At 35.0% G+C, this 18,035-nt stretch overlaps 3 protein-coding genes across 3 annotated transcripts; 1 reads left to right on the top strand and 2 right to left on the bottom strand.

The window, feature by feature from the left end:
- Nucleotides 1-6,198: 6,198 nt before the first annotated feature.
- On the bottom strand, nucleotides 6,199-8,316 carry LOC105158528 (non-specific lipid transfer protein GPI-anchored 16). Its single transcript, XM_020692845.2, has 4 exons — nucleotides 7,888-8,316; nucleotides 7,634-7,660; nucleotides 7,423-7,485; nucleotides 6,199-6,641 (listed from the first exon to the last, which is right to left on the bottom strand). Exons 1-4 carry the CDS (start codon nucleotides 8,276-8,278, stop codon nucleotides 6,427-6,429), a joined length of 696 nt encoding a protein of 231 aa, XP_020548504.1. The 5' UTR covers nucleotides 8,279-8,316; the 3' UTR covers nucleotides 6,199-6,426.
- Nucleotides 8,317-9,693: 1,377 nt separating this feature from the next.
- Nucleotides 9,694-12,141, top strand: LOC105158527 (non-specific lipid transfer protein GPI-anchored 26). The gene is made up of 3 exons (XM_011075310.3): nucleotides 9,694-10,076; nucleotides 11,277-11,333; nucleotides 11,780-12,141. Exons 1-3 carry the CDS (start codon nucleotides 9,755-9,757, stop codon nucleotides 11,902-11,904), a joined length of 504 nt encoding a protein of 167 aa, XP_011073612.1. The 5' UTR covers nucleotides 9,694-9,754; the 3' UTR covers nucleotides 11,905-12,141.
- Nucleotides 12,142-15,825: 3,684 nt separating this feature from the next.
- On the bottom strand, nucleotides 15,826-16,987 carry LOC105158389 (ethylene-responsive transcription factor WIN1). Its single transcript, XM_011075136.3, has 2 exons — nucleotides 16,719-16,987; nucleotides 15,826-16,577 (listed from the first exon to the last, which is right to left on the bottom strand). The coding sequence occupies exons 1-2, from the start codon at nucleotides 16,796-16,798 to the stop codon at nucleotides 16,049-16,051; spliced, it is 609 nt and encodes a 202-aa protein (XP_011073438.2). The 5' UTR covers nucleotides 16,799-16,987; the 3' UTR covers nucleotides 15,826-16,048.
- Nucleotides 16,988-18,035: the final 1,048 nt, after the last annotated feature.

The raw sequence follows: 18,035 nt of genomic DNA, 5'->3' as shown, positions 1-18,035 counted from the left end.
ACACAATCAATAACTAAAGAAATTGTATTCTTGGCTATTTTTGGGATCCATAGGTCATGGGCGATTTTTTAGGAGAAAAATTACAATTTTAGTCCTCTAAATATGGTGTGTGCTAATTTTAGTCGTGTATGAATTTATTTGGCAATTTTGTCCTGTAATTCAAAAGTTTCACACATTTTAGCTAGAATTCCCCAATTAATTTGGTTCACATGCAGGGAAAATAGTATTTGTATCCCATATGTTAGGGTATTTTCAATTTAACCCGTTTGTCATGATTTTCTTGCATTATATCCCATCAGTTGAGATTTTTCTTAATGCTAGTCCTCACGTGCATTTTTCGTTCATTAATTAACGAAAAATGTACGAAAATGCTAACAACTCCGTTGATTATTGGACGAAAAATGCACACTAGGTCTAAAATTAAAAAAAAATTCAAATTATGAATGCAATATGAAAAATCGTAATAAATAGGAGTAAATAAAAAAGAGCATAATATATGGAACCAAAAATGCAATTATCCCATCCCATGCATGTCAGATGGTGCTTTTCCAACATTGGCAAATCCCAGTAAATTGTGTCCTCAATGTGTTAATTTCTTTTAGTTACAGAACTTAATTGTAAAAATTAATTTTAATAGGACATCTGTATATACTTACAGTACCAAAATTACAATTTTGCACCGTAAATCAATTTGGACCCACTTGTCCTATTAGTTTCAAAATAAAATCCAAATGCAATATTATTGACATATAGACTCAACTTTGTAGTCAGATAACATAAATCTTTCATAGCATCAATAATAGGTGTCAATGTAATAAAAGGGAAAAATGATATTTTTGGTCTTATATGTTAATGTTTTTTTTTAATTTGATTTTATTTGTTATAATTTTTTCATATTGCCACTCGTAAGTTTAAGATTTTTTTAGTTTTAGTATTCATGTGCATTTTTCATCCAATAACTAACATAGCCTTTAATATTTTAATATATTTTTTGTTAATTATTCGACGAAAATGTACTTGAAAACCAACATTGAGAATTTTAACTTATGTTTCACAATGTATGAAAACCTTAACAAATAAGATTAAATTAAAAAAGTCCCGGATCAAATTGCATTTTCCCCGTAATAAAACATCAATTACTACAAAATCAATATGTCAAGAACATTGATCCTGACAATTAGAGGTGTTATAGTATAATTATTCAAATAATAGAGGCAACTTCTCTAATTTATCAAAACTGAGGGGGGTGTAACCCTAATTATTCCAATAAGCAAATCCCATGCACTAGGTAAAAAAGAACAAGGAAAAATTGCAGGCAATCCCTCAATAATATTACAAATGAGCAAATTATCTTTTTATAAAAGAAATAATAATTTACCTCCTGTGTTTTTTCAAATACAACAATTTACTTCCCTAAATACAGGGAGTAAATTGCTTTACTTTAATTAACATAGGAGGTAAATTGCTATTTATTTTTTCACATGGATCAATATACTCATTTGCAACATTATAGCGGGTAAATTGCATTTAACGCAAAGAACAAGACCAACTTTGGAAAGAAACTGCTTCTCCACATGATCTTACCATGGCAATGAGTTAAAGGAGGCAGTGATATGTAGCAGTTTGAGAAGAAGAGTGCAAGCGGAGAGCTGAAGACAACAGGATAACCATCAGGGCCAAGCAAAGAGCAGAGGCAGTGGTATCCAGCCTCAACCGCTAGGCTAAGAGAAGCACAGCAGGAATCAAGGGGAAATGCAGTTTGACTACTGGGAACTAGGCAAGTTTGCAGGTTTATTCCCGCAAGAGAGCATCCTTGCGCTACTTGAGTAGTCGCCGGTAACGACGACGTCGAAAGCAGCACTAGATGTACTGCAATCACCCAAATGATGCAGCAAAAGTGATATTGCAACCCCATTTTCCCCTTGAAGTATTTGCAGGCAGTTGTACATGTTGGTGGGAGTTTGATTAGGGTATTTATATATATAGGCATGTTCAGCATGCAGCAAGAGTGAGTTTCATATGGATTAGGGTTTTTGGAAAGCTTCTGACCTACTCAGTTCATCAAAATCTTGCCTTTCTGTGTGTTTTCTTCGAGTCTTTGTTGTATGAGATGAGTTCAGATGAGTTGAGTCATAAGTCAAACTCATGGAATTAGGGAGGGTTCTGGCTTGTCACCACAATGAAATGTGGTATAAGTGGCGTGTTACTGAAAATATATATTAAGTAATAATAATTTTATATTTTTTCACAAAAAAAAATTGTATTTATAATATCATATGTTATGATTTTTTTTTAACTTCACTTTATTTATTACGATTCTCTTACATTATATCCCGTAAATTGAAATTTTTATCAATGTTAGTAGCATGTGTATTTTTCATCCAATAATTGACACGAAAATGTATAGGAAATGCTACGGGCTCCATTAGTTATTGGACCGAAAATGCCAGTAAGGGTTAAAATTATGAAAAATTTTAACTTATTAGATGCAATATGATAAAATCGTAACAAGTAGAACTAAACTTTTTAAAAAACGAAATCCTAATATATAGAACCAAAAATGTGATTTTTCCATCTTCTCACCTATAAAACTATTAGTTCCAAGAATTGTGCATCAAACTGTCGGGATAGATAATTAGTGGCATATATACAGTGACAACATAATCTAGTTAACAACAATATTTATTAATTAGGGATAATTACACTCTCCTCCCCTGAGATTTTGTATAATTACATGTAGAATCTATGTAGTTTGGGAAGTTACATCTAGTAGCCCTGAGGTCTGCTTCCGTCGAACAAATGCATCATCCGTTAGTCAAAATTCACTGAATTTGCTGATATTAACGAAAAAACTGAATGAAAATTTATAATTTATCCTTGATTAACTTAGAACTGACTTGTTGCAGGTCAAATAATTTTTCTCGTACTAAATTATCCTTATAATAGTAAAAATATACATTTTTATATGCATTAATACGTGAAAATGTATGAGGGTTATTTAATCATAAAAAATTTATTTGAACTGCTATAGATCAGTAATAAATCAATTAATTACGGATAAATATCAATTTTTTTTCATTATTTTTGTTAATATTAGCATATTCAGTAAATTTTGACTAATAGAGGGACTTATTTGTTAGATGAAAGCAAACATTTGGGTACTAGATGTAATTTTCCAAATCATATGGGGTTTATGAGTAATTGCACCAAATCTCAGAAAAGGAGAGTGTAATTATCCCTTTTTATTATTGTCATTAAGGGGTCACTATTGTGGTTAGTGAATGTATGTTAAAAAGAATTATATTTAGATGCGCAATTCTTTGTCCCTATTTTTTCCTTATATATATACATAACAACTCTTACAAAGTAATTATCAATATTAAAATCATAAAATTTATTATTATTGATGAATGCAATTTTAGCACGGGTCAAAGTCTTTGGATCTTGATAATAGATTTGGGTTAATTGAGTGAAAGCTCTTGAGAAAGAGGACCTGCAAAACAAAAGGTTAGCACTCTGATGAGGGGACTGTCTGTTGAGGGGTACCTCCCCTATTTGTAGAGGAGTCCCTCCATAACAGGAGTTTTGGGGAGGGGAATCTGTGTGTCTGGAGAGGAAGGTGGGATTCAGGGGGGATACAGTTGCACCTTATCCGTTCCTTAAGCAGCAAGTTCTTGGGTAAAAGGAGGGACTCCTACTTCATGCAGACTCCTACCTGGTGCAGAGTCCTCTTAGACTGAAGAGCCCAACCCCTTGAGGGCATTTTGCTCCCTTCGGGTTGGCTTTGGAAAGATGCTGCAGGCATTTGTACTGGGCCTCCTCTTTGGGCTAAGCTTGCAAGCTTCATCCTTCGACGAATTTTGGAGTGGGGGGCTCCTCCTTGGGCCAAGCCCAGCGAACCTCTGTCTTGGGCCGATCTTGAGGAAAGAGGCAGCTTTGCCGATTTATTTTTTAGGGGGCACCTGCCAAGGCCGCCCGCCTGTCTACTTTCTAGGGGACACCTGTCAAGATCATCTAACAAGTATTTTTGGGCGCCTCATGACTTGGGCCTCCTAGAATGTTACGGGTCCTCTCGTTTCTTTTTTCTTTTTGGATTGTTTAGGCCTTTTTGGGCCAACTTATTTTTTGCTCATCAATAGCTCCCCCCCCCCCCCCCCCCACACACTCTAATAACTGGAGATTTCTGCACTTATTAGAGTAGAAATCTTCAAAGATAGGGTTCGAAAAATAGATATATATTAGAGTGTAAAGAATATAATTAGCATAAGCATGCTTAGAATAAGAAGGACTTACTTCGTGGCTGTATGGAGCAGGACTTTTTAGGAGGGTGCCTCCATGGAGGAGGGGACGGGTGCTTTTTGTGCCTATTTCGATGTAGAACTTTATTTTTCTGCAAGAGAATGTTAAATAACAAAAATAGATATATATTACGAATAGATCTTGCACGGAGCGAAGTTATTGTGTTCCTCCTCGGAGGGCTTATTTGAGAAAGGGCCCTCTTGGAGCAAGACTTAAGAACCTCACCGGAGGAAGAATAAGGTGTCTGCTGGTAGCAGGGCTTAGAAGCCTCCGCGGAGGAGGGCTTAGGTGCCTCCATGGGACAGAGCTTACGAGTCCCCCAAAGAAGGACCTAAGTGCCTGGACGAAGGAGGGCTTGGGAAGCCTCTATGGAGAGGGCATTTGTGCCTGTGTGGAAGACAGGACTTTTGATGAGAGGGATGTAATGCTCGTGAAATTCTTACAAGCAAATATATGTTAACACGTTGAAGGGGGTAAAATAAATCGCCAAAATTATTAAAACAAAATATACTCCTTGAGAGAAGCAGATATGTAAAGATTTATTTGCCGAGCAGGATGCTTCTTTTTTAGGGGGATACCTACCACAGGACAGGGCTTATTCTTAGAAGGATGCCCGCCTACTCTTCTAAGGGGCGTTTTGTACTTAAAAATCGAATTAGTGAAACATTAAAACTAAATAACAAATGATGATGGAGCCACTGAAGTTGGGCCTTGAATAGAGGTATTAATCAGTCGTAGGAGGCCTCTGGCATGAGGGGACCGTCCTTTCGGGGGAGTCCTCCAAGGACGTGTGGACTCCTTCCATTGATCTCACGTCTTAGATCTGTGTTTCCCACAGATGGTACCGATTGATGTGTGCGATTTTATCACGGGTCTAAAATCTTTGGATCTTAACATCAAATTTAGGTTAATTGAATAACAACTCTTGAGAAAGAGGACCTGCAAAACAAAATGTGAGCACTTTGATGCTTAAGTTAGTCCCAAATTTAAGAATAGATAATTATAATAATGAATTATGACGAGAAATTATGCTAAAAGTGGAAATTTTGTATGTAAGAGCACGAAATTAGAGTAGTAGAGTATGAGCAAGAGAGGTTCTCGAGTGTGGAAGGGGATTGTCTGTTGAGGGGTACCTCCCTTATTTATAGAGAAGGAGTGCCTCTGTAACAGGAGTTCTGGGAGGGGATCTGCGTGTTTGGCGAGGAAGGTGGGATTTAGGGGGGATAGGATTGCACCTTATCTATTCCTTAAGCAACAAGTTTTTCGGTAAAAGGGAGGACTCCTACTTCATGCAGACTCCAACCTAGTGGGGAATCCTCTTAGACTGAAGAGCCCAACCCATTAAAGACACCTTCCTGCCTTCGGGCTGGCCTTGAAAAAATACAACAAACTTTCGTGTTGGGCCTCCTTCTTAGGCCAAGCTTTCAGGCTTCATCCTTGGACAGATTTTGGATAGGGGCTCCTCCTTGGGCCGATCCCAACGAGCCTCCTTCTTGGGCCGATTTTGACGAAACAGGCCTCCTTCCTTTGCCGATTTGTTTTTAGGGTGCCACTAGCCAAGGTCGTCCGCCTATCTACTTTTTAGGGGACACCTGCCAAGGTCGTCTATCTGTTTACTTTCTAGGGAGTACTTGTCAAGGCCGCCTATCAAGTGTTTTTGGGTCTCTCATGACTTGGGCCTCCTAGAATGTTACAGGCCTCTCGTTTCTTTCTTGTTTTTGGATCATTTGGACCTCTTTGGGTCAATCTATTTTTATGCACATAAATTATAATAAAATAAAAATTATTGACACTAAGTAGATATAATTCATGATTGTATATTAGCAATTAATTTTTTTTCCTAGTTTTCTTTTTCTTTTTTCTTGTAGTGTGTCTGAATAGATTGTTGTGTCACCGACATAAAAGACAAATTCACACATTAAAATTTCCCCAAAAATACATATACATATCTTTATCTTTCTCTACTATCTTGAAATAAAAATTAAAAATAAAACCAACAAAGCAAATATTATTTTCCATAAACTCATGACACTAATTTTGTACACCATCAAATGAATAAAAAATGTGACTGAATTATCCCAAAAAACAATTGTGCACAAAACATGGAAACACAACAACCCCTACATATCAATGCCACTTCACCAGAATGACTCCAAACACTACTGCTACAAGAAGAGATGGCAAAGCACTAAGAGACGGCTGCGCCGCCGACGGAGTCAAAGTTGGCCGCATTCCGGGCGGCGTCAGAGTCGGAACTAAGTCCCCTTCCGGTGCCAGAGGCGGCGTCATGCGGCCTCCTGGTCCCAACGACGGCGGTGTGAAGGGCTGGGGAGTAAATGGAACTGCAAGATTTTGAAAGGACACAATCCATATTCTATGAGAAAAACCGAAAGTTCTTATGTTTTTTTTTGGGTTAATTGTCGATAATACCCCTCCTTTTGAAATTATCAAAATTTTCCCTCTTAAGATTATAATCTTTACACTGAAGGATGAAACACACTCAACGTGTATTATAATTTCAATTTTTGTTTAATTAATTGAAAAAGAAAGAAAATAAAAGGAATAGCTTGTTAAAAGAACTACTAACTTATTTTAGTGTGGATAATCTAAATTCTTATTATATTTCTTTAATTGATCGAAAAAGAGAGAAACTAAAGGGAATAGTTTGATGAAACTACTAAATCCTTTGGAGAAAATTAAATTTATAAATCATGATCTATGATTTATTTATATAAATTATTTGTCTTTTGAAAAATTAGGATAAAATTAAATTTATAAATCATGATCTATAATTTATTTATATAAATTATTTGTCTTTTGAAAAATTACATATACACCTATCAAAATATCAACATGATCATTTACACAAACCACTCGTACTTCTTGAAAAATTATATATACACCTCTAAAAAATGTCAACATCATTAGACGTTCACCGTCCCTATTTTTGTAATGTCATAAATGAATTTTGTAATTACACAAAAGATAAGGGTAGTTTTTGAATGTTGTTGGGTCAGACTCGATACTCTAGCAGTAGACATAATGCTAAGTTCTTTGTGAATGCAGAAATTTAGAGGGGAGATATTTGTAATTTTAATGACAGGGTTCATGGAAATGAAGTACCTGTAGGACTTGGAGGAGATAATCCAGGATATAGTGGTCCACCCTGGCCTGGAGTTCCTGAATCTGCCATTCAAAGCATCAGAAATTGAACTTAGGTTCATAAGCTGTTTGATCAATTGATCCAAAGAATATATCAAGATTCTTGCAGGTTTATGAATTTATTCAGATTAGAATCATGGCTTTGGAAATTGCTAGAATTCTCGAAGTGTACCTGGAGCTGGAACTGGGCTTGCAGTGGCTGTATTTGGTACACAAGAACTCAAAGTTAGTAACCAAATACACATAAATATGCAGTAAAATTAATAGAAATCTTTAGACAGAGCTTCTAAAGTTAGAACATATTACAAGATATCATTTGATTTTGAAAAATTATAGATATATCCTCTGTAATCGTATTTAATTCATTCTTCTGATTGCCTGATTTTTACGTGTATAAGGTGTTAGAACAGCTATCCCGACTATTACCTTTGCACTCAATGGGCACACCCGACATCCTACAAGCACGAGGAAGAGAGATTGCCAAGGTCCGATTAATGGGGACTTGGAACGGGACGCCTCCAGTGACAATAAGGCACAAGCAATCTTGCCCATTGCTCATGAGGTCTCTTAAAGAACTGCAGCAAGCTGAAGTTGGTGAAGATGCATTTGACCCACTTGAAAGAAAATTTATGCAGGAGCCGAAGCTGCGGAGCATAGGTCCAGTGCATAACGTGCTCGACTGGCCGTTAACAGGTACAGTCAAGATCGTCAACAGTGCTGTAACAAGACATAGTATTGATAGATATGAAAATTTTGTGGATCTTTCCATGAGATTGGCTTGTGTCTTGTGGGGGTTAGAGAAATATTGGATGTGCATGGGTAAGGAGTTGTTGTGTTGGTTAATTTGGTTGTGAAGAGATGGTGATGGGATTTATATATAGGTAATGGCAAAGCTTAGGTAGCAAAATGAAAGGGGGAAGAAGATGTGGGGGTTGAAGTGGGTTTTGGAGATCAACTACTTTAACCAACTTTGTCAAATGTAGAGATTTAGGTGACCTTTCTAGGATTATTTGTCATTTTCTCATTCTTGTTTGACCATTCATGGAATTAATTAAGAACTAGAAATGTTTGTGTTTTTATTTTGAGTTTTAAGTGGAAATGATAATATATTTTAAACTAATTAATGAGATTGTATTTTTATATTGAACTGTGATATTAAGTTAATATATTTCAATTAGAATTTATTTAAAAAAATTATGTTTTTACAAAAACTGAAAATGAAAATACACGTAATTAGAGTTTGAACAAAAAAATTTTTACACTCAAACTAATGGACTGTCTCCTAAATGACCAGTCGACCACTAGTTATTGGTGAATAGTAATATAAATTCTAACTCGATCAAGTTTAATAATATTTAAGTAGATTTTTTATAATTGAAGGAGAGTGATCAATTACTATCGATTTTGTGATTAGTTGAGTACGGACAGATTTGACATGAACTAGAATGAGTTAATGGGCATGTGTTAGATTAAATTACGTTAAATGGGTTCAATTAGGTCTTGTTGAGTTAAGGTGGGCTTGATTTTGGGGGCAGTGATGGAGTTCGGGTGTTTAGAGTTGGTCCCATATACTCATTGTTTGCGTTGAGCCAGAACTGAAATGTCGTCTTATGGCAGAGCGGAGTTGGGCTTGGTGTAGGTGGACGTAATGAAAGTTTTTCATTTACTGCTTCATTTATTTATATATTTGATCAGATTAAACAAATCACATAATAATTATAATTATATATACAATATAATTAGTTGTTATTTATGAAAATTATATCAAATATATAATAAATCTATTATACTTATTATGCAATTTATTTAAATTTGATCAAATTCAGATTTCAACTATATTTTCTTTCTCAAATATAACAGATGACAGTTAAGCGAATTAGATGGGCCGTCGACTCTTTTTCTTGCTCGCATCTGACAAATTAGACAAATAGTTATTCAATAACCACTTGTTTTATTGATCGACATCTTTGTCCTAAAATCACATATACTTCGCTTACCGTACAACTAACTATTTATATTGTTCCTACTTTCCCAATAATTGCAAACATACAATTCCTCCTCATAAAACCCTTCCAAAAATCAAATGAAAGTAATCAAAGACTTTCAAAGTTAGGAAGAAGTTGGTAACCCAATCCCCCCCCCCCCTACCCCCACCCCACACCCACCGACCTAAATCCCACTCTTAAGATTTGACCCCTCAACACAAAGTTCCCTATATAAACCCCAAAACATAACCTTTCCCTTCATCGAAACACCTTACATTTTAAGCAAGAATTCAATCACTACATCAAAAATGGCACATCAACAAGTATCCATGGCCTTAGTCTTGATTATAGCCACCATACTTTGGGCTGACGTTACCGCCCAATCTAGCGATTGCACGAATGCGCTCATCAGCATGTCGCCCTGCCTCAACTACATCTCCGGTAACTCTTCCACCCCGTCGTCCGCCTGCTGCACGCAGCTCGATACAGCGGTCCGGTCCCAGCCGCAGTGCTTGTGTCAAGTGCTTAACGGTGGAGGCCCGAACTTAGGGATCAGCATCAACCAGACTCAAGCTCTGGCCCTGCCTAAGGCTTGCAACGTCCAAACTCCCCCTACTAGCCTATGCAATGGTAATAACTAACTGGTCTCTACTTCATAGCATAGATGTTTACATCTGATCATAAATATATCGACAACCCCTACATTTAACTCATGTGATATCGCAAATGAGTAAATTACTCTTTTATGAAAAAATAAATAACAATTTATCTCCCTATATTTTTTAAAAATATAACAATTTACCTCCCTATGTTTTTAAAATTAAAGCAATTTACCTCCCTAATATAACGAGGTAAATTGCTTCATTTTAAAAAGTACAGGAGGATAAATTACTAATTTTTTTTCATAGAGGGATAATATGCTCGTTTTTAATATCACAGGGGGATAAATTGCTATTTACCATAATTATAGTTTATATTATCATTTTTCTCAAGATATTAAATGATGGTAAAAAAATTTGAAATGTAAAATATGACTATAGGGCCTGTCCCATTGTATTAATGAAATTGGACATGATGTTACATATTAGGAAAAATATTGGTGCTAGAATACAAGAGAAAGTGATTTTATGTTTGGTAGCTAATTTTCATATGTCAAATTTCTTATTATGTAAAAGATGTGGGGTGTATGCTATAGGTAGTCCATGTTGTCTGGATGTATAGGATTTATGTAAATAGACAATCTTATCCTTTTCTTTTTGAAAAAGAACCAAATTGGATTGGCTAATTTAATTTATGGATAGGGTCAAATTAGTAATTCTTAATTTATATTGGGATGATATAGCAATATTTGATATCTTATCCGACTTCGACAATCTGATTGTTAGTTGAGTTCTAGATTAAAGTACTTTTTAGCCCATGATACAAATTTCAATCACCAAATAAAATAATGTATATATATCGTAGCAAACGGACCCCAAAGAGTGTTAGAACTGTAATTTTTTGAAGTAGGCAAATTACATCAATATCTCATAGGTTTAAGTTTAGTTACACAAACATTCTCTACGCTTCATAAAATTACAAGTACACTTTTTGAGTTTGTAATTGTAATTTACATAAATACCTTCTACTTGTGAGGTATATTACATCGATACTCCCTCAAGGGGATCTACTTATAATTTTACAAGTAATAGAGGGCACTTGTGTAATTATTAAATCTGATTTAAGAGGGTGTAATATAATTTACCCAATCAAAATCAAGACTCTTTTGTAATATGCCCATACTTCATGTGTATCTATGTAATTATCTGAAAATATGTGTTTCAATTACAGCTGCTTCCCCATCTGGGTCTCCTGCTTCAACACCCAATACTCCCAACACAAGCTCAGGTACACAATCTCCTAATCCAGACATTTTGGCCAAATTACACTTTTACTTTCATACCATAGGGTTTCAATACTTTTAATTTTCTACTTTTTGAAAATTTTAAAATAATTTTAAAATTAAAAAAACTGAACACATTTATTCTATATTTTATAGAATTTTTAAAATTATCCGAAAATTGTAAAAACTCGACATATTTAATTCTATTCCCAAGTTTTCTTAAAACAATGGAAAGAACACGTACAATGTACCTGCCCATCAGTTGTGTTTGAGTAGCCAAGCTGACGAATACTCGCATTACACATGTCTTTGTCGTCTAATATTTTTTATAGAAACTTGAACATAGGACTAAATGTCATTTTTTATTAATTTTGGGATCATTTCAAAAATTTCGTAAAGCATATAATTAAATTTTTCGAGTTTTCTTGGACCGATGAATGTGTGATTGCAGGGGCTGGATCAAAGACTGTGCCATCAACTGGAGATGGTGTTGGTACCTCGGATGCAACTCCCACTAAGATGACTGTCTCTGGGCTATTTTTTCTTGGTCTCGTGGCATCCTATGTTTTATTTTGAGGGTTTTGGGTTGGTTTCTTTCTAGGTCAAGGTTATTAGTTGGATTGTTGTTTATTCAAACCAATTCTTGTGGTCCGTCTTGATTTTGAAGAGGGTTTTGTCTGTCGCTCTTCTATTTATTATTATTATTAATAAAAATTATTCTTTTATATAACTTTCGTTGTTTTTCTCATGTATTTTCTTGTAATCCAATGATATTGAATGAATTGAGTATACCGCACTCGATCTGTTTAAGAATTTCAAGTTCAAGATACGGAAGCTGGTGTGAACTATTAACACATTCTTCTTGCTCAGCATCATAATTAGATCGCATTTTATATGTGTGCACATGTATAATATATATTTTGGGAAAAGTATTATTTTAATATGCTAAGCATGCCGAATTTTAATTTTAGTCTGATAATTATATCCATTTTTGTTTAGATCCAGTAACTTATGAAATTGCCTACTTTTAATCCTATGGGAGATTTTCGCACAATTTGCCACATAAATTCACCACACATTTGCTAAGCGTAATAATAACCACACAAATTCTTGGTCTAGACCAATGTTTGGGTCAAGTTTCGTCGAATTTTGAGAATGTTCAAAATTTAGCTGTTTTGCTCGGTTTTATCAAAGCAAGTTTGTTTCCCTTTTATACAAATTTATAGTTATTATTACGCTCAGCAAATTCACCACACAAATTCTTGGGTCTAGACCAACGTTTGGGTCAAGTTTCTTCGAATTTTGAGAATATTCAAAATTTAGCTGTTTTACACGATTTTATCAAAGCAAGTTTGTTTCCCTTTTATACAAACTTATAGTTATTATTACGCTTAGCAAATTTACCACACAAATTATTGGGTCTGGACCAATGTTTGGGTCAAGTTTCATCGAATTCTGAGAACTTTCAAAATTTAGCTGTTTTGTACGGTTTTATTAAAGTAAGTTTGTTTCCCTTTTATACAAACTTATAGTTATTATTGCGCTTAGCAAATTTACCACATAAATTCTTGGGTCTAGACGTTCAAAATTTAGTTGTTTTGCACTGTTTTATCAAACAAAATCCGTTTCCCTTTCATACCAACTTGTACTTATTATTATGCTTAGCAAATTTACCACATAAATGCATGGGTTTAGACCAACATTTGGGTCAAGTTTCGTGGAATTCCGACAACATTCAAAATTCAGCAGTTTTGCACGATTTTATTAAATAAAGTTTGTTTCCCTTTCATACTAACTTGTAGTTATTATTATGCTTAGCTAATTTACCACACAAATTCTTGGGTCTAGACCAACATTTGGGTCATGTTTCGTGAAATTCTGAGAACGTTTAAAATTTGTTGTTTTGCATTGTTTTATTAAAGTAAATTCATTTTCCTTTCATGAAACGTGTACTTAATATTACATTTAGCTAATTTACCACACAAATGGATGGGTCTAGACCAAGGTTTGGGTCAAGTTTCGTGAAATTCTAACAACGTTTCAAATTTAGCTATTTTGCAAGGTTTTAACAAAGAAAGTTTGTTTCACTTGCATACTAAATTTTAGTTATTATAGTGCTTAACAAATTTACCACACAATTCCATGGGTCTTGACCAACGTTTGGGTCAAGTGTCGTGAAATTCTGACAACGTTCAAAATTTAACTGTTTTGCACGGTTTTATTAAATAAAGTTTATTTTTCATTCATACTAACTTGTAGTTCTTATAACGCTTAGCTAATTTACCACACAAATGCATGGGTCTAGACCAACGTTCGGGTCAACTTTCGTGGAATTCTGAGAACATTCAAAATGTAGTTGTTTTGCACTATTTTATTAAATAAAATTCGTTTCCCTTTCATACTAACTTCTACTTATTATTGTGCTCAGCAAATTTACCACACAAATGCATAGGTCAAGACCAATGTTTGGGTCAAGTTTCGTGGAATTCTGACAACTTTCCAAATTTAGCTGTTTTGCACACTTTTATTAAAAAACGTTTGTGTCACTTTTATACTAACTTGTAGTTATTATAACGCTTAGCAAATTCACCACACAAATGCATGGGTCTAGACCAACGTTTGGATCAAGTTTTGTGGAATTCTGATAACGTTCCAAATTTAGCTGTTTTGCACGATTTTATTCAAGAAAGTATTTCCCTTTCATACTAACTTGTAATTATTATTACACTTAGAAAATTTACCACCCAAATGCATGTGTCTAGACCAACGTTTGGGTCAAGTTTCGTGGAATTCTGACAACGTTCAAAATTTAGCTATTTACACGGTTTTATTAAAGAAAGTTTGTTTTCATTCCATACTAAATTATAGTTATTATAGTGCTTAGCAAATTTACCATACAAATGCATTGGTTTAGACCAACGTTTAGGTTAAGTTTCATTGAATTCTGACAACGTTTAAAATTTAGCTATTTTGCACGGTTTTGTTAAAGAAAGTTTGTTTTTCATTCATACTAACTTGTAGTTATTATAACGCTTAGCAAATTTACCAAACAAATGCATGGGTCTAGACCAACGTTTAAGTCAAGTTTCATAAAATTCTGAGAACATTCCAAATTTAGTTGTTTTGCACGGTTTTATTAAAGAAAGTTTGTTTCTCTTTCATACTAACTTGTAGTTATTATTACGCTTAGCAAATTTATCAAACAAATGTATGGGTCTAGATCAACGTTTGAGTCAAGTTTCGTCGAATTTTGAGAACGTTCAAAATTTAGCTGTTTATTAAAGAAAATTCGTTTCCCTTTCATACTAACTTGTAGTTATTATTACGCTTAGCAAATTTACCAAACAAATGCATGGGTCTAAACCAATATTTGGGTCAAGTTTCGTTGAATTCTGAGAACGTTCAACATTTAGTTGTTTTGCACTGTTTTATTAAAGAAAGTTTGTATCTCTTTCATACTAACTTGTAGTTATTATTACGCTTAGCAAATTTACCAAACAAATGCTTGGGTCTAGACCAACGTTTGGGTCAAGTTTCGTGAAAATTTGAGAAAGTTCAAAATGTAGTTGTTTTGCACTGTTTTATTAAAGAAAATTAATTTCTCTTTCATACTAACTTGTAGTTATTATTACGCTTAACAAATTTACCACGCTTATGTCATTTTTAGAAACATTCAGTTATGATTTATCCTAAAAGAAATTGACAATCTACACATAAAACAACTTTGGGAGTTAATGACAGCAGCCAAAGATATGTGGTTGGGCAAAAAAGTGAACCTTATTATCTCGAAATGGACACAAACACCATCCCAAAAAACAGAAAGATGTGTGATCTTAACAGAAACCAGCCTGCAGATCACCATATATATAGCAAATATCTATTCACCTTTCACCAATCCCAAATATGAATAATTTTTCCTAATATTACGAGTCAATATTATAAGATAATATTATTTAATATATAAATATATATAATTTATATATTTTATAGGTACAAATGAAAAATTCTGCACTACTTTATAATAAAAATTTTAAATTACAATAACGCAATGAGGAAACATAAGTTCATATATACAGAAAGTTGACCTTTTCGCGGATAAACTAAACCCCCTATATTTGTATTTACCAAAGCAGACAGATACCATTTAGTTTCCTGTGCACGAATTTTCTATTCTAAATTTTGGTATATATATCTTCTATTTATTTAATATATACACATTATGTCTATAAAATTCTTTTTTAAATAAAATATATAATAATGTTATCTTTATCGATATAATATAAATATATATATTAAATAAAATAGAAGATGCTAATAAAAATTCCAGCTTGCCCGTAGATTGGACAAATTCTTCAACCCTTTTTAAAGGACTGTTTGGATTATAATTTTCTGAAGCTTTTTTATGAAAAACAATTAGCAGCGTTGCAATTAAGCTTATATATAGTATACATAATGGAACACTAATTAAAAGGAAAAAATGCAATTTACCCTCTGTGATACGAGAAATGAATAAAAAAATCTCCTACGAAAAATAAAATAACAAATTGTCCCCTATATTTTGGATAATGAAGCAAATTAGCTGATAATTTGCTTCATTTTTTACAATACAGATGATAATTTGCTAAATATTTTTTCACATGACAAATTTGTTCATTTCACGAATGAGAGGGGGTAAATTGAATTAAACCCTAATTAATAATACATGTACGTTGAGATTGAATTAATTCCTGTTGAGAAGTTCTTCAATCATTTGCAACGCAATCCTCTCCTCTTCATCTATCCCATCCCTCACACCTGCCATTGAGGCGGCCTCTTCCAGCGCCGCCGCTGGCGGCGCCTTTTCTTGCTCCGCCGCCGCCACCGCCGGGTTCTGATCGTTGTTCTTCTTCTTCCCGAGCTCAACCGTCATGACCCAGTTGGAGTCGGAGCGGGACCCGGCCCGTTTCTGCCACACGCCGATGTGGGAGTTCTCCGTGTCCAGCCTCAGGCAAGTGAGAGAAGGCGACGGTGTTTTGCAGCATTTCCGGAGCTTTGCGCTGAGAATGGATGAGAGAGAACTGGCTTTCGAAGTAGTTGAAGAAGACGACGACGATGACGACGGGGAGATGTCGTTGACGCCGTTGTCTTGATTCGGCGGAACCGGGAAGTTTGTCTTGGCATTTCTTCCGCTCATCAGCACCGCCGCCTCGTCGTACGCCCTCGCCGCCTCCTCCGCCGTCTCGAACGTCCCCAGCCACACCCTCCTCTTCCTGCCAACAAACAAACAAAACAAAAACCCATTTCAAGAAACTGAATCCAAGAACATGCAGACCCAAACTAGCTAGCTAGGGTTTCCTTATGCAGACATTCTTCCTGAATTTAATTAATGTTAGAACTAGCGAATTTCTTACAGCAAAGGGTGGCGAATCTCTGACACCCAAGAACCCCAGTGGCGCTGTCTGACACCTCTGAACTTTTTTGTTTGTACCATATTGCTTAATTTCCTTCTCTTTACCTCCTGTATGTCAAACCTCAAAGCCTCAGAAAACCTTGATGATCAGAGTACTGTATGAAGGGTGAATGATGCAATATGATTTATACAACTGGGACTGATCTTGAGATAGTATCTGTTTGCAGCATAATTTATAGCATTTAACGTTGGAAGGATCTTGTTGTCGGCGAGCTTAGAGAAAAAGGATTTCAATCTGGTACAGTGGTCCTGAAGCAGTTCCCTAAAGTGGCCCACAACTGCCACCTTAGGGCCCCCCTTTCCCAATTTCTTGTGCAATCTCTTTTGGTAGCTAGATAAGTACAATTTAGTTGCGAGCCATTTTTGTGTAGATGCATGTGAATACTCAAACTATTGTTTCATTTACTTAAATGATATATACACCATTGAGCATCAAAATGGAAGATTAAAAGATAGCTCTGATCCGAGTCGCTTAGTATCTTCTCCCAAGAAAAGATCGAGCGTGTCCTAAACCACACAATTATGCGATTCCTGAGAACAAAGTGAAATCAATAGGCTAGTTGAGCGGTCCCAACTAAGACCCTCTTACAGTAGTAATTATAGGTCCAAATGTCCGTACATGGCAAGGTCATGTGGTGTTACACCTTAAGTAAGGTGCTTGCTGAAAGATCAACGGCTCAGGTCGGGTCGCGAATCCTATGACATTTTTTATATTTTCTTTTATTTGAAAAGAATTTCCGTCCAAAGATCCAATTAGAAGCAATACCCTTATCAAGCCCTAAAGAGTAAAAGATTCCCTCTTGTTATTCTTATTGACACATCGACATTTATTACGATCTCCCAGTAAAATATTCAAATGATTTTGCAGATTCATCAAGTAAATAACTATTATTACCAACTGAGGTGTCAGTGTATGTTGGTTCATTTTGTAAGGATGAATCGTTTTCTTTTAGAAGGGCGTGTGTTGTTTCCCTCTACTGATGTGACGCTACAATGGTGCATGGCGATATTATGAAAAATATTGCACGATTTCGATTATTCAATTCCTACCAAATTGTAACAAAGTATTGGAATTATTTTGCTTTTTGTATTACCATTTTTACAATGTCTATTTGGGGTTATTTTATATACATTCCACATTTTATTTATGGTAAGACGGTGCAAAATTACAACTTAGTCCTCACTTTAGTTTTCCCTCTTGTGCGTGTTGTATGTGTCTCATCAAAAGCATATTGAAAATGTCATACTCGTTAAATCG

This window comes from Sesamum indicum, linkage group LG3, assembly GCF_026168435.1.
Source record: "Sesamum indicum cultivar Baizhima isolate 11 linkage group LG3, ASM2616843v1, whole genome shotgun sequence".
NCBI lineage: Eukaryota > Viridiplantae > Streptophyta > Magnoliopsida > Lamiales > Pedaliaceae > Sesamum > Sesamum indicum.
Note: the sequence above shows the minus strand (reverse complement) of the source record. Positions and strands in the feature narration are given on the sequence as shown.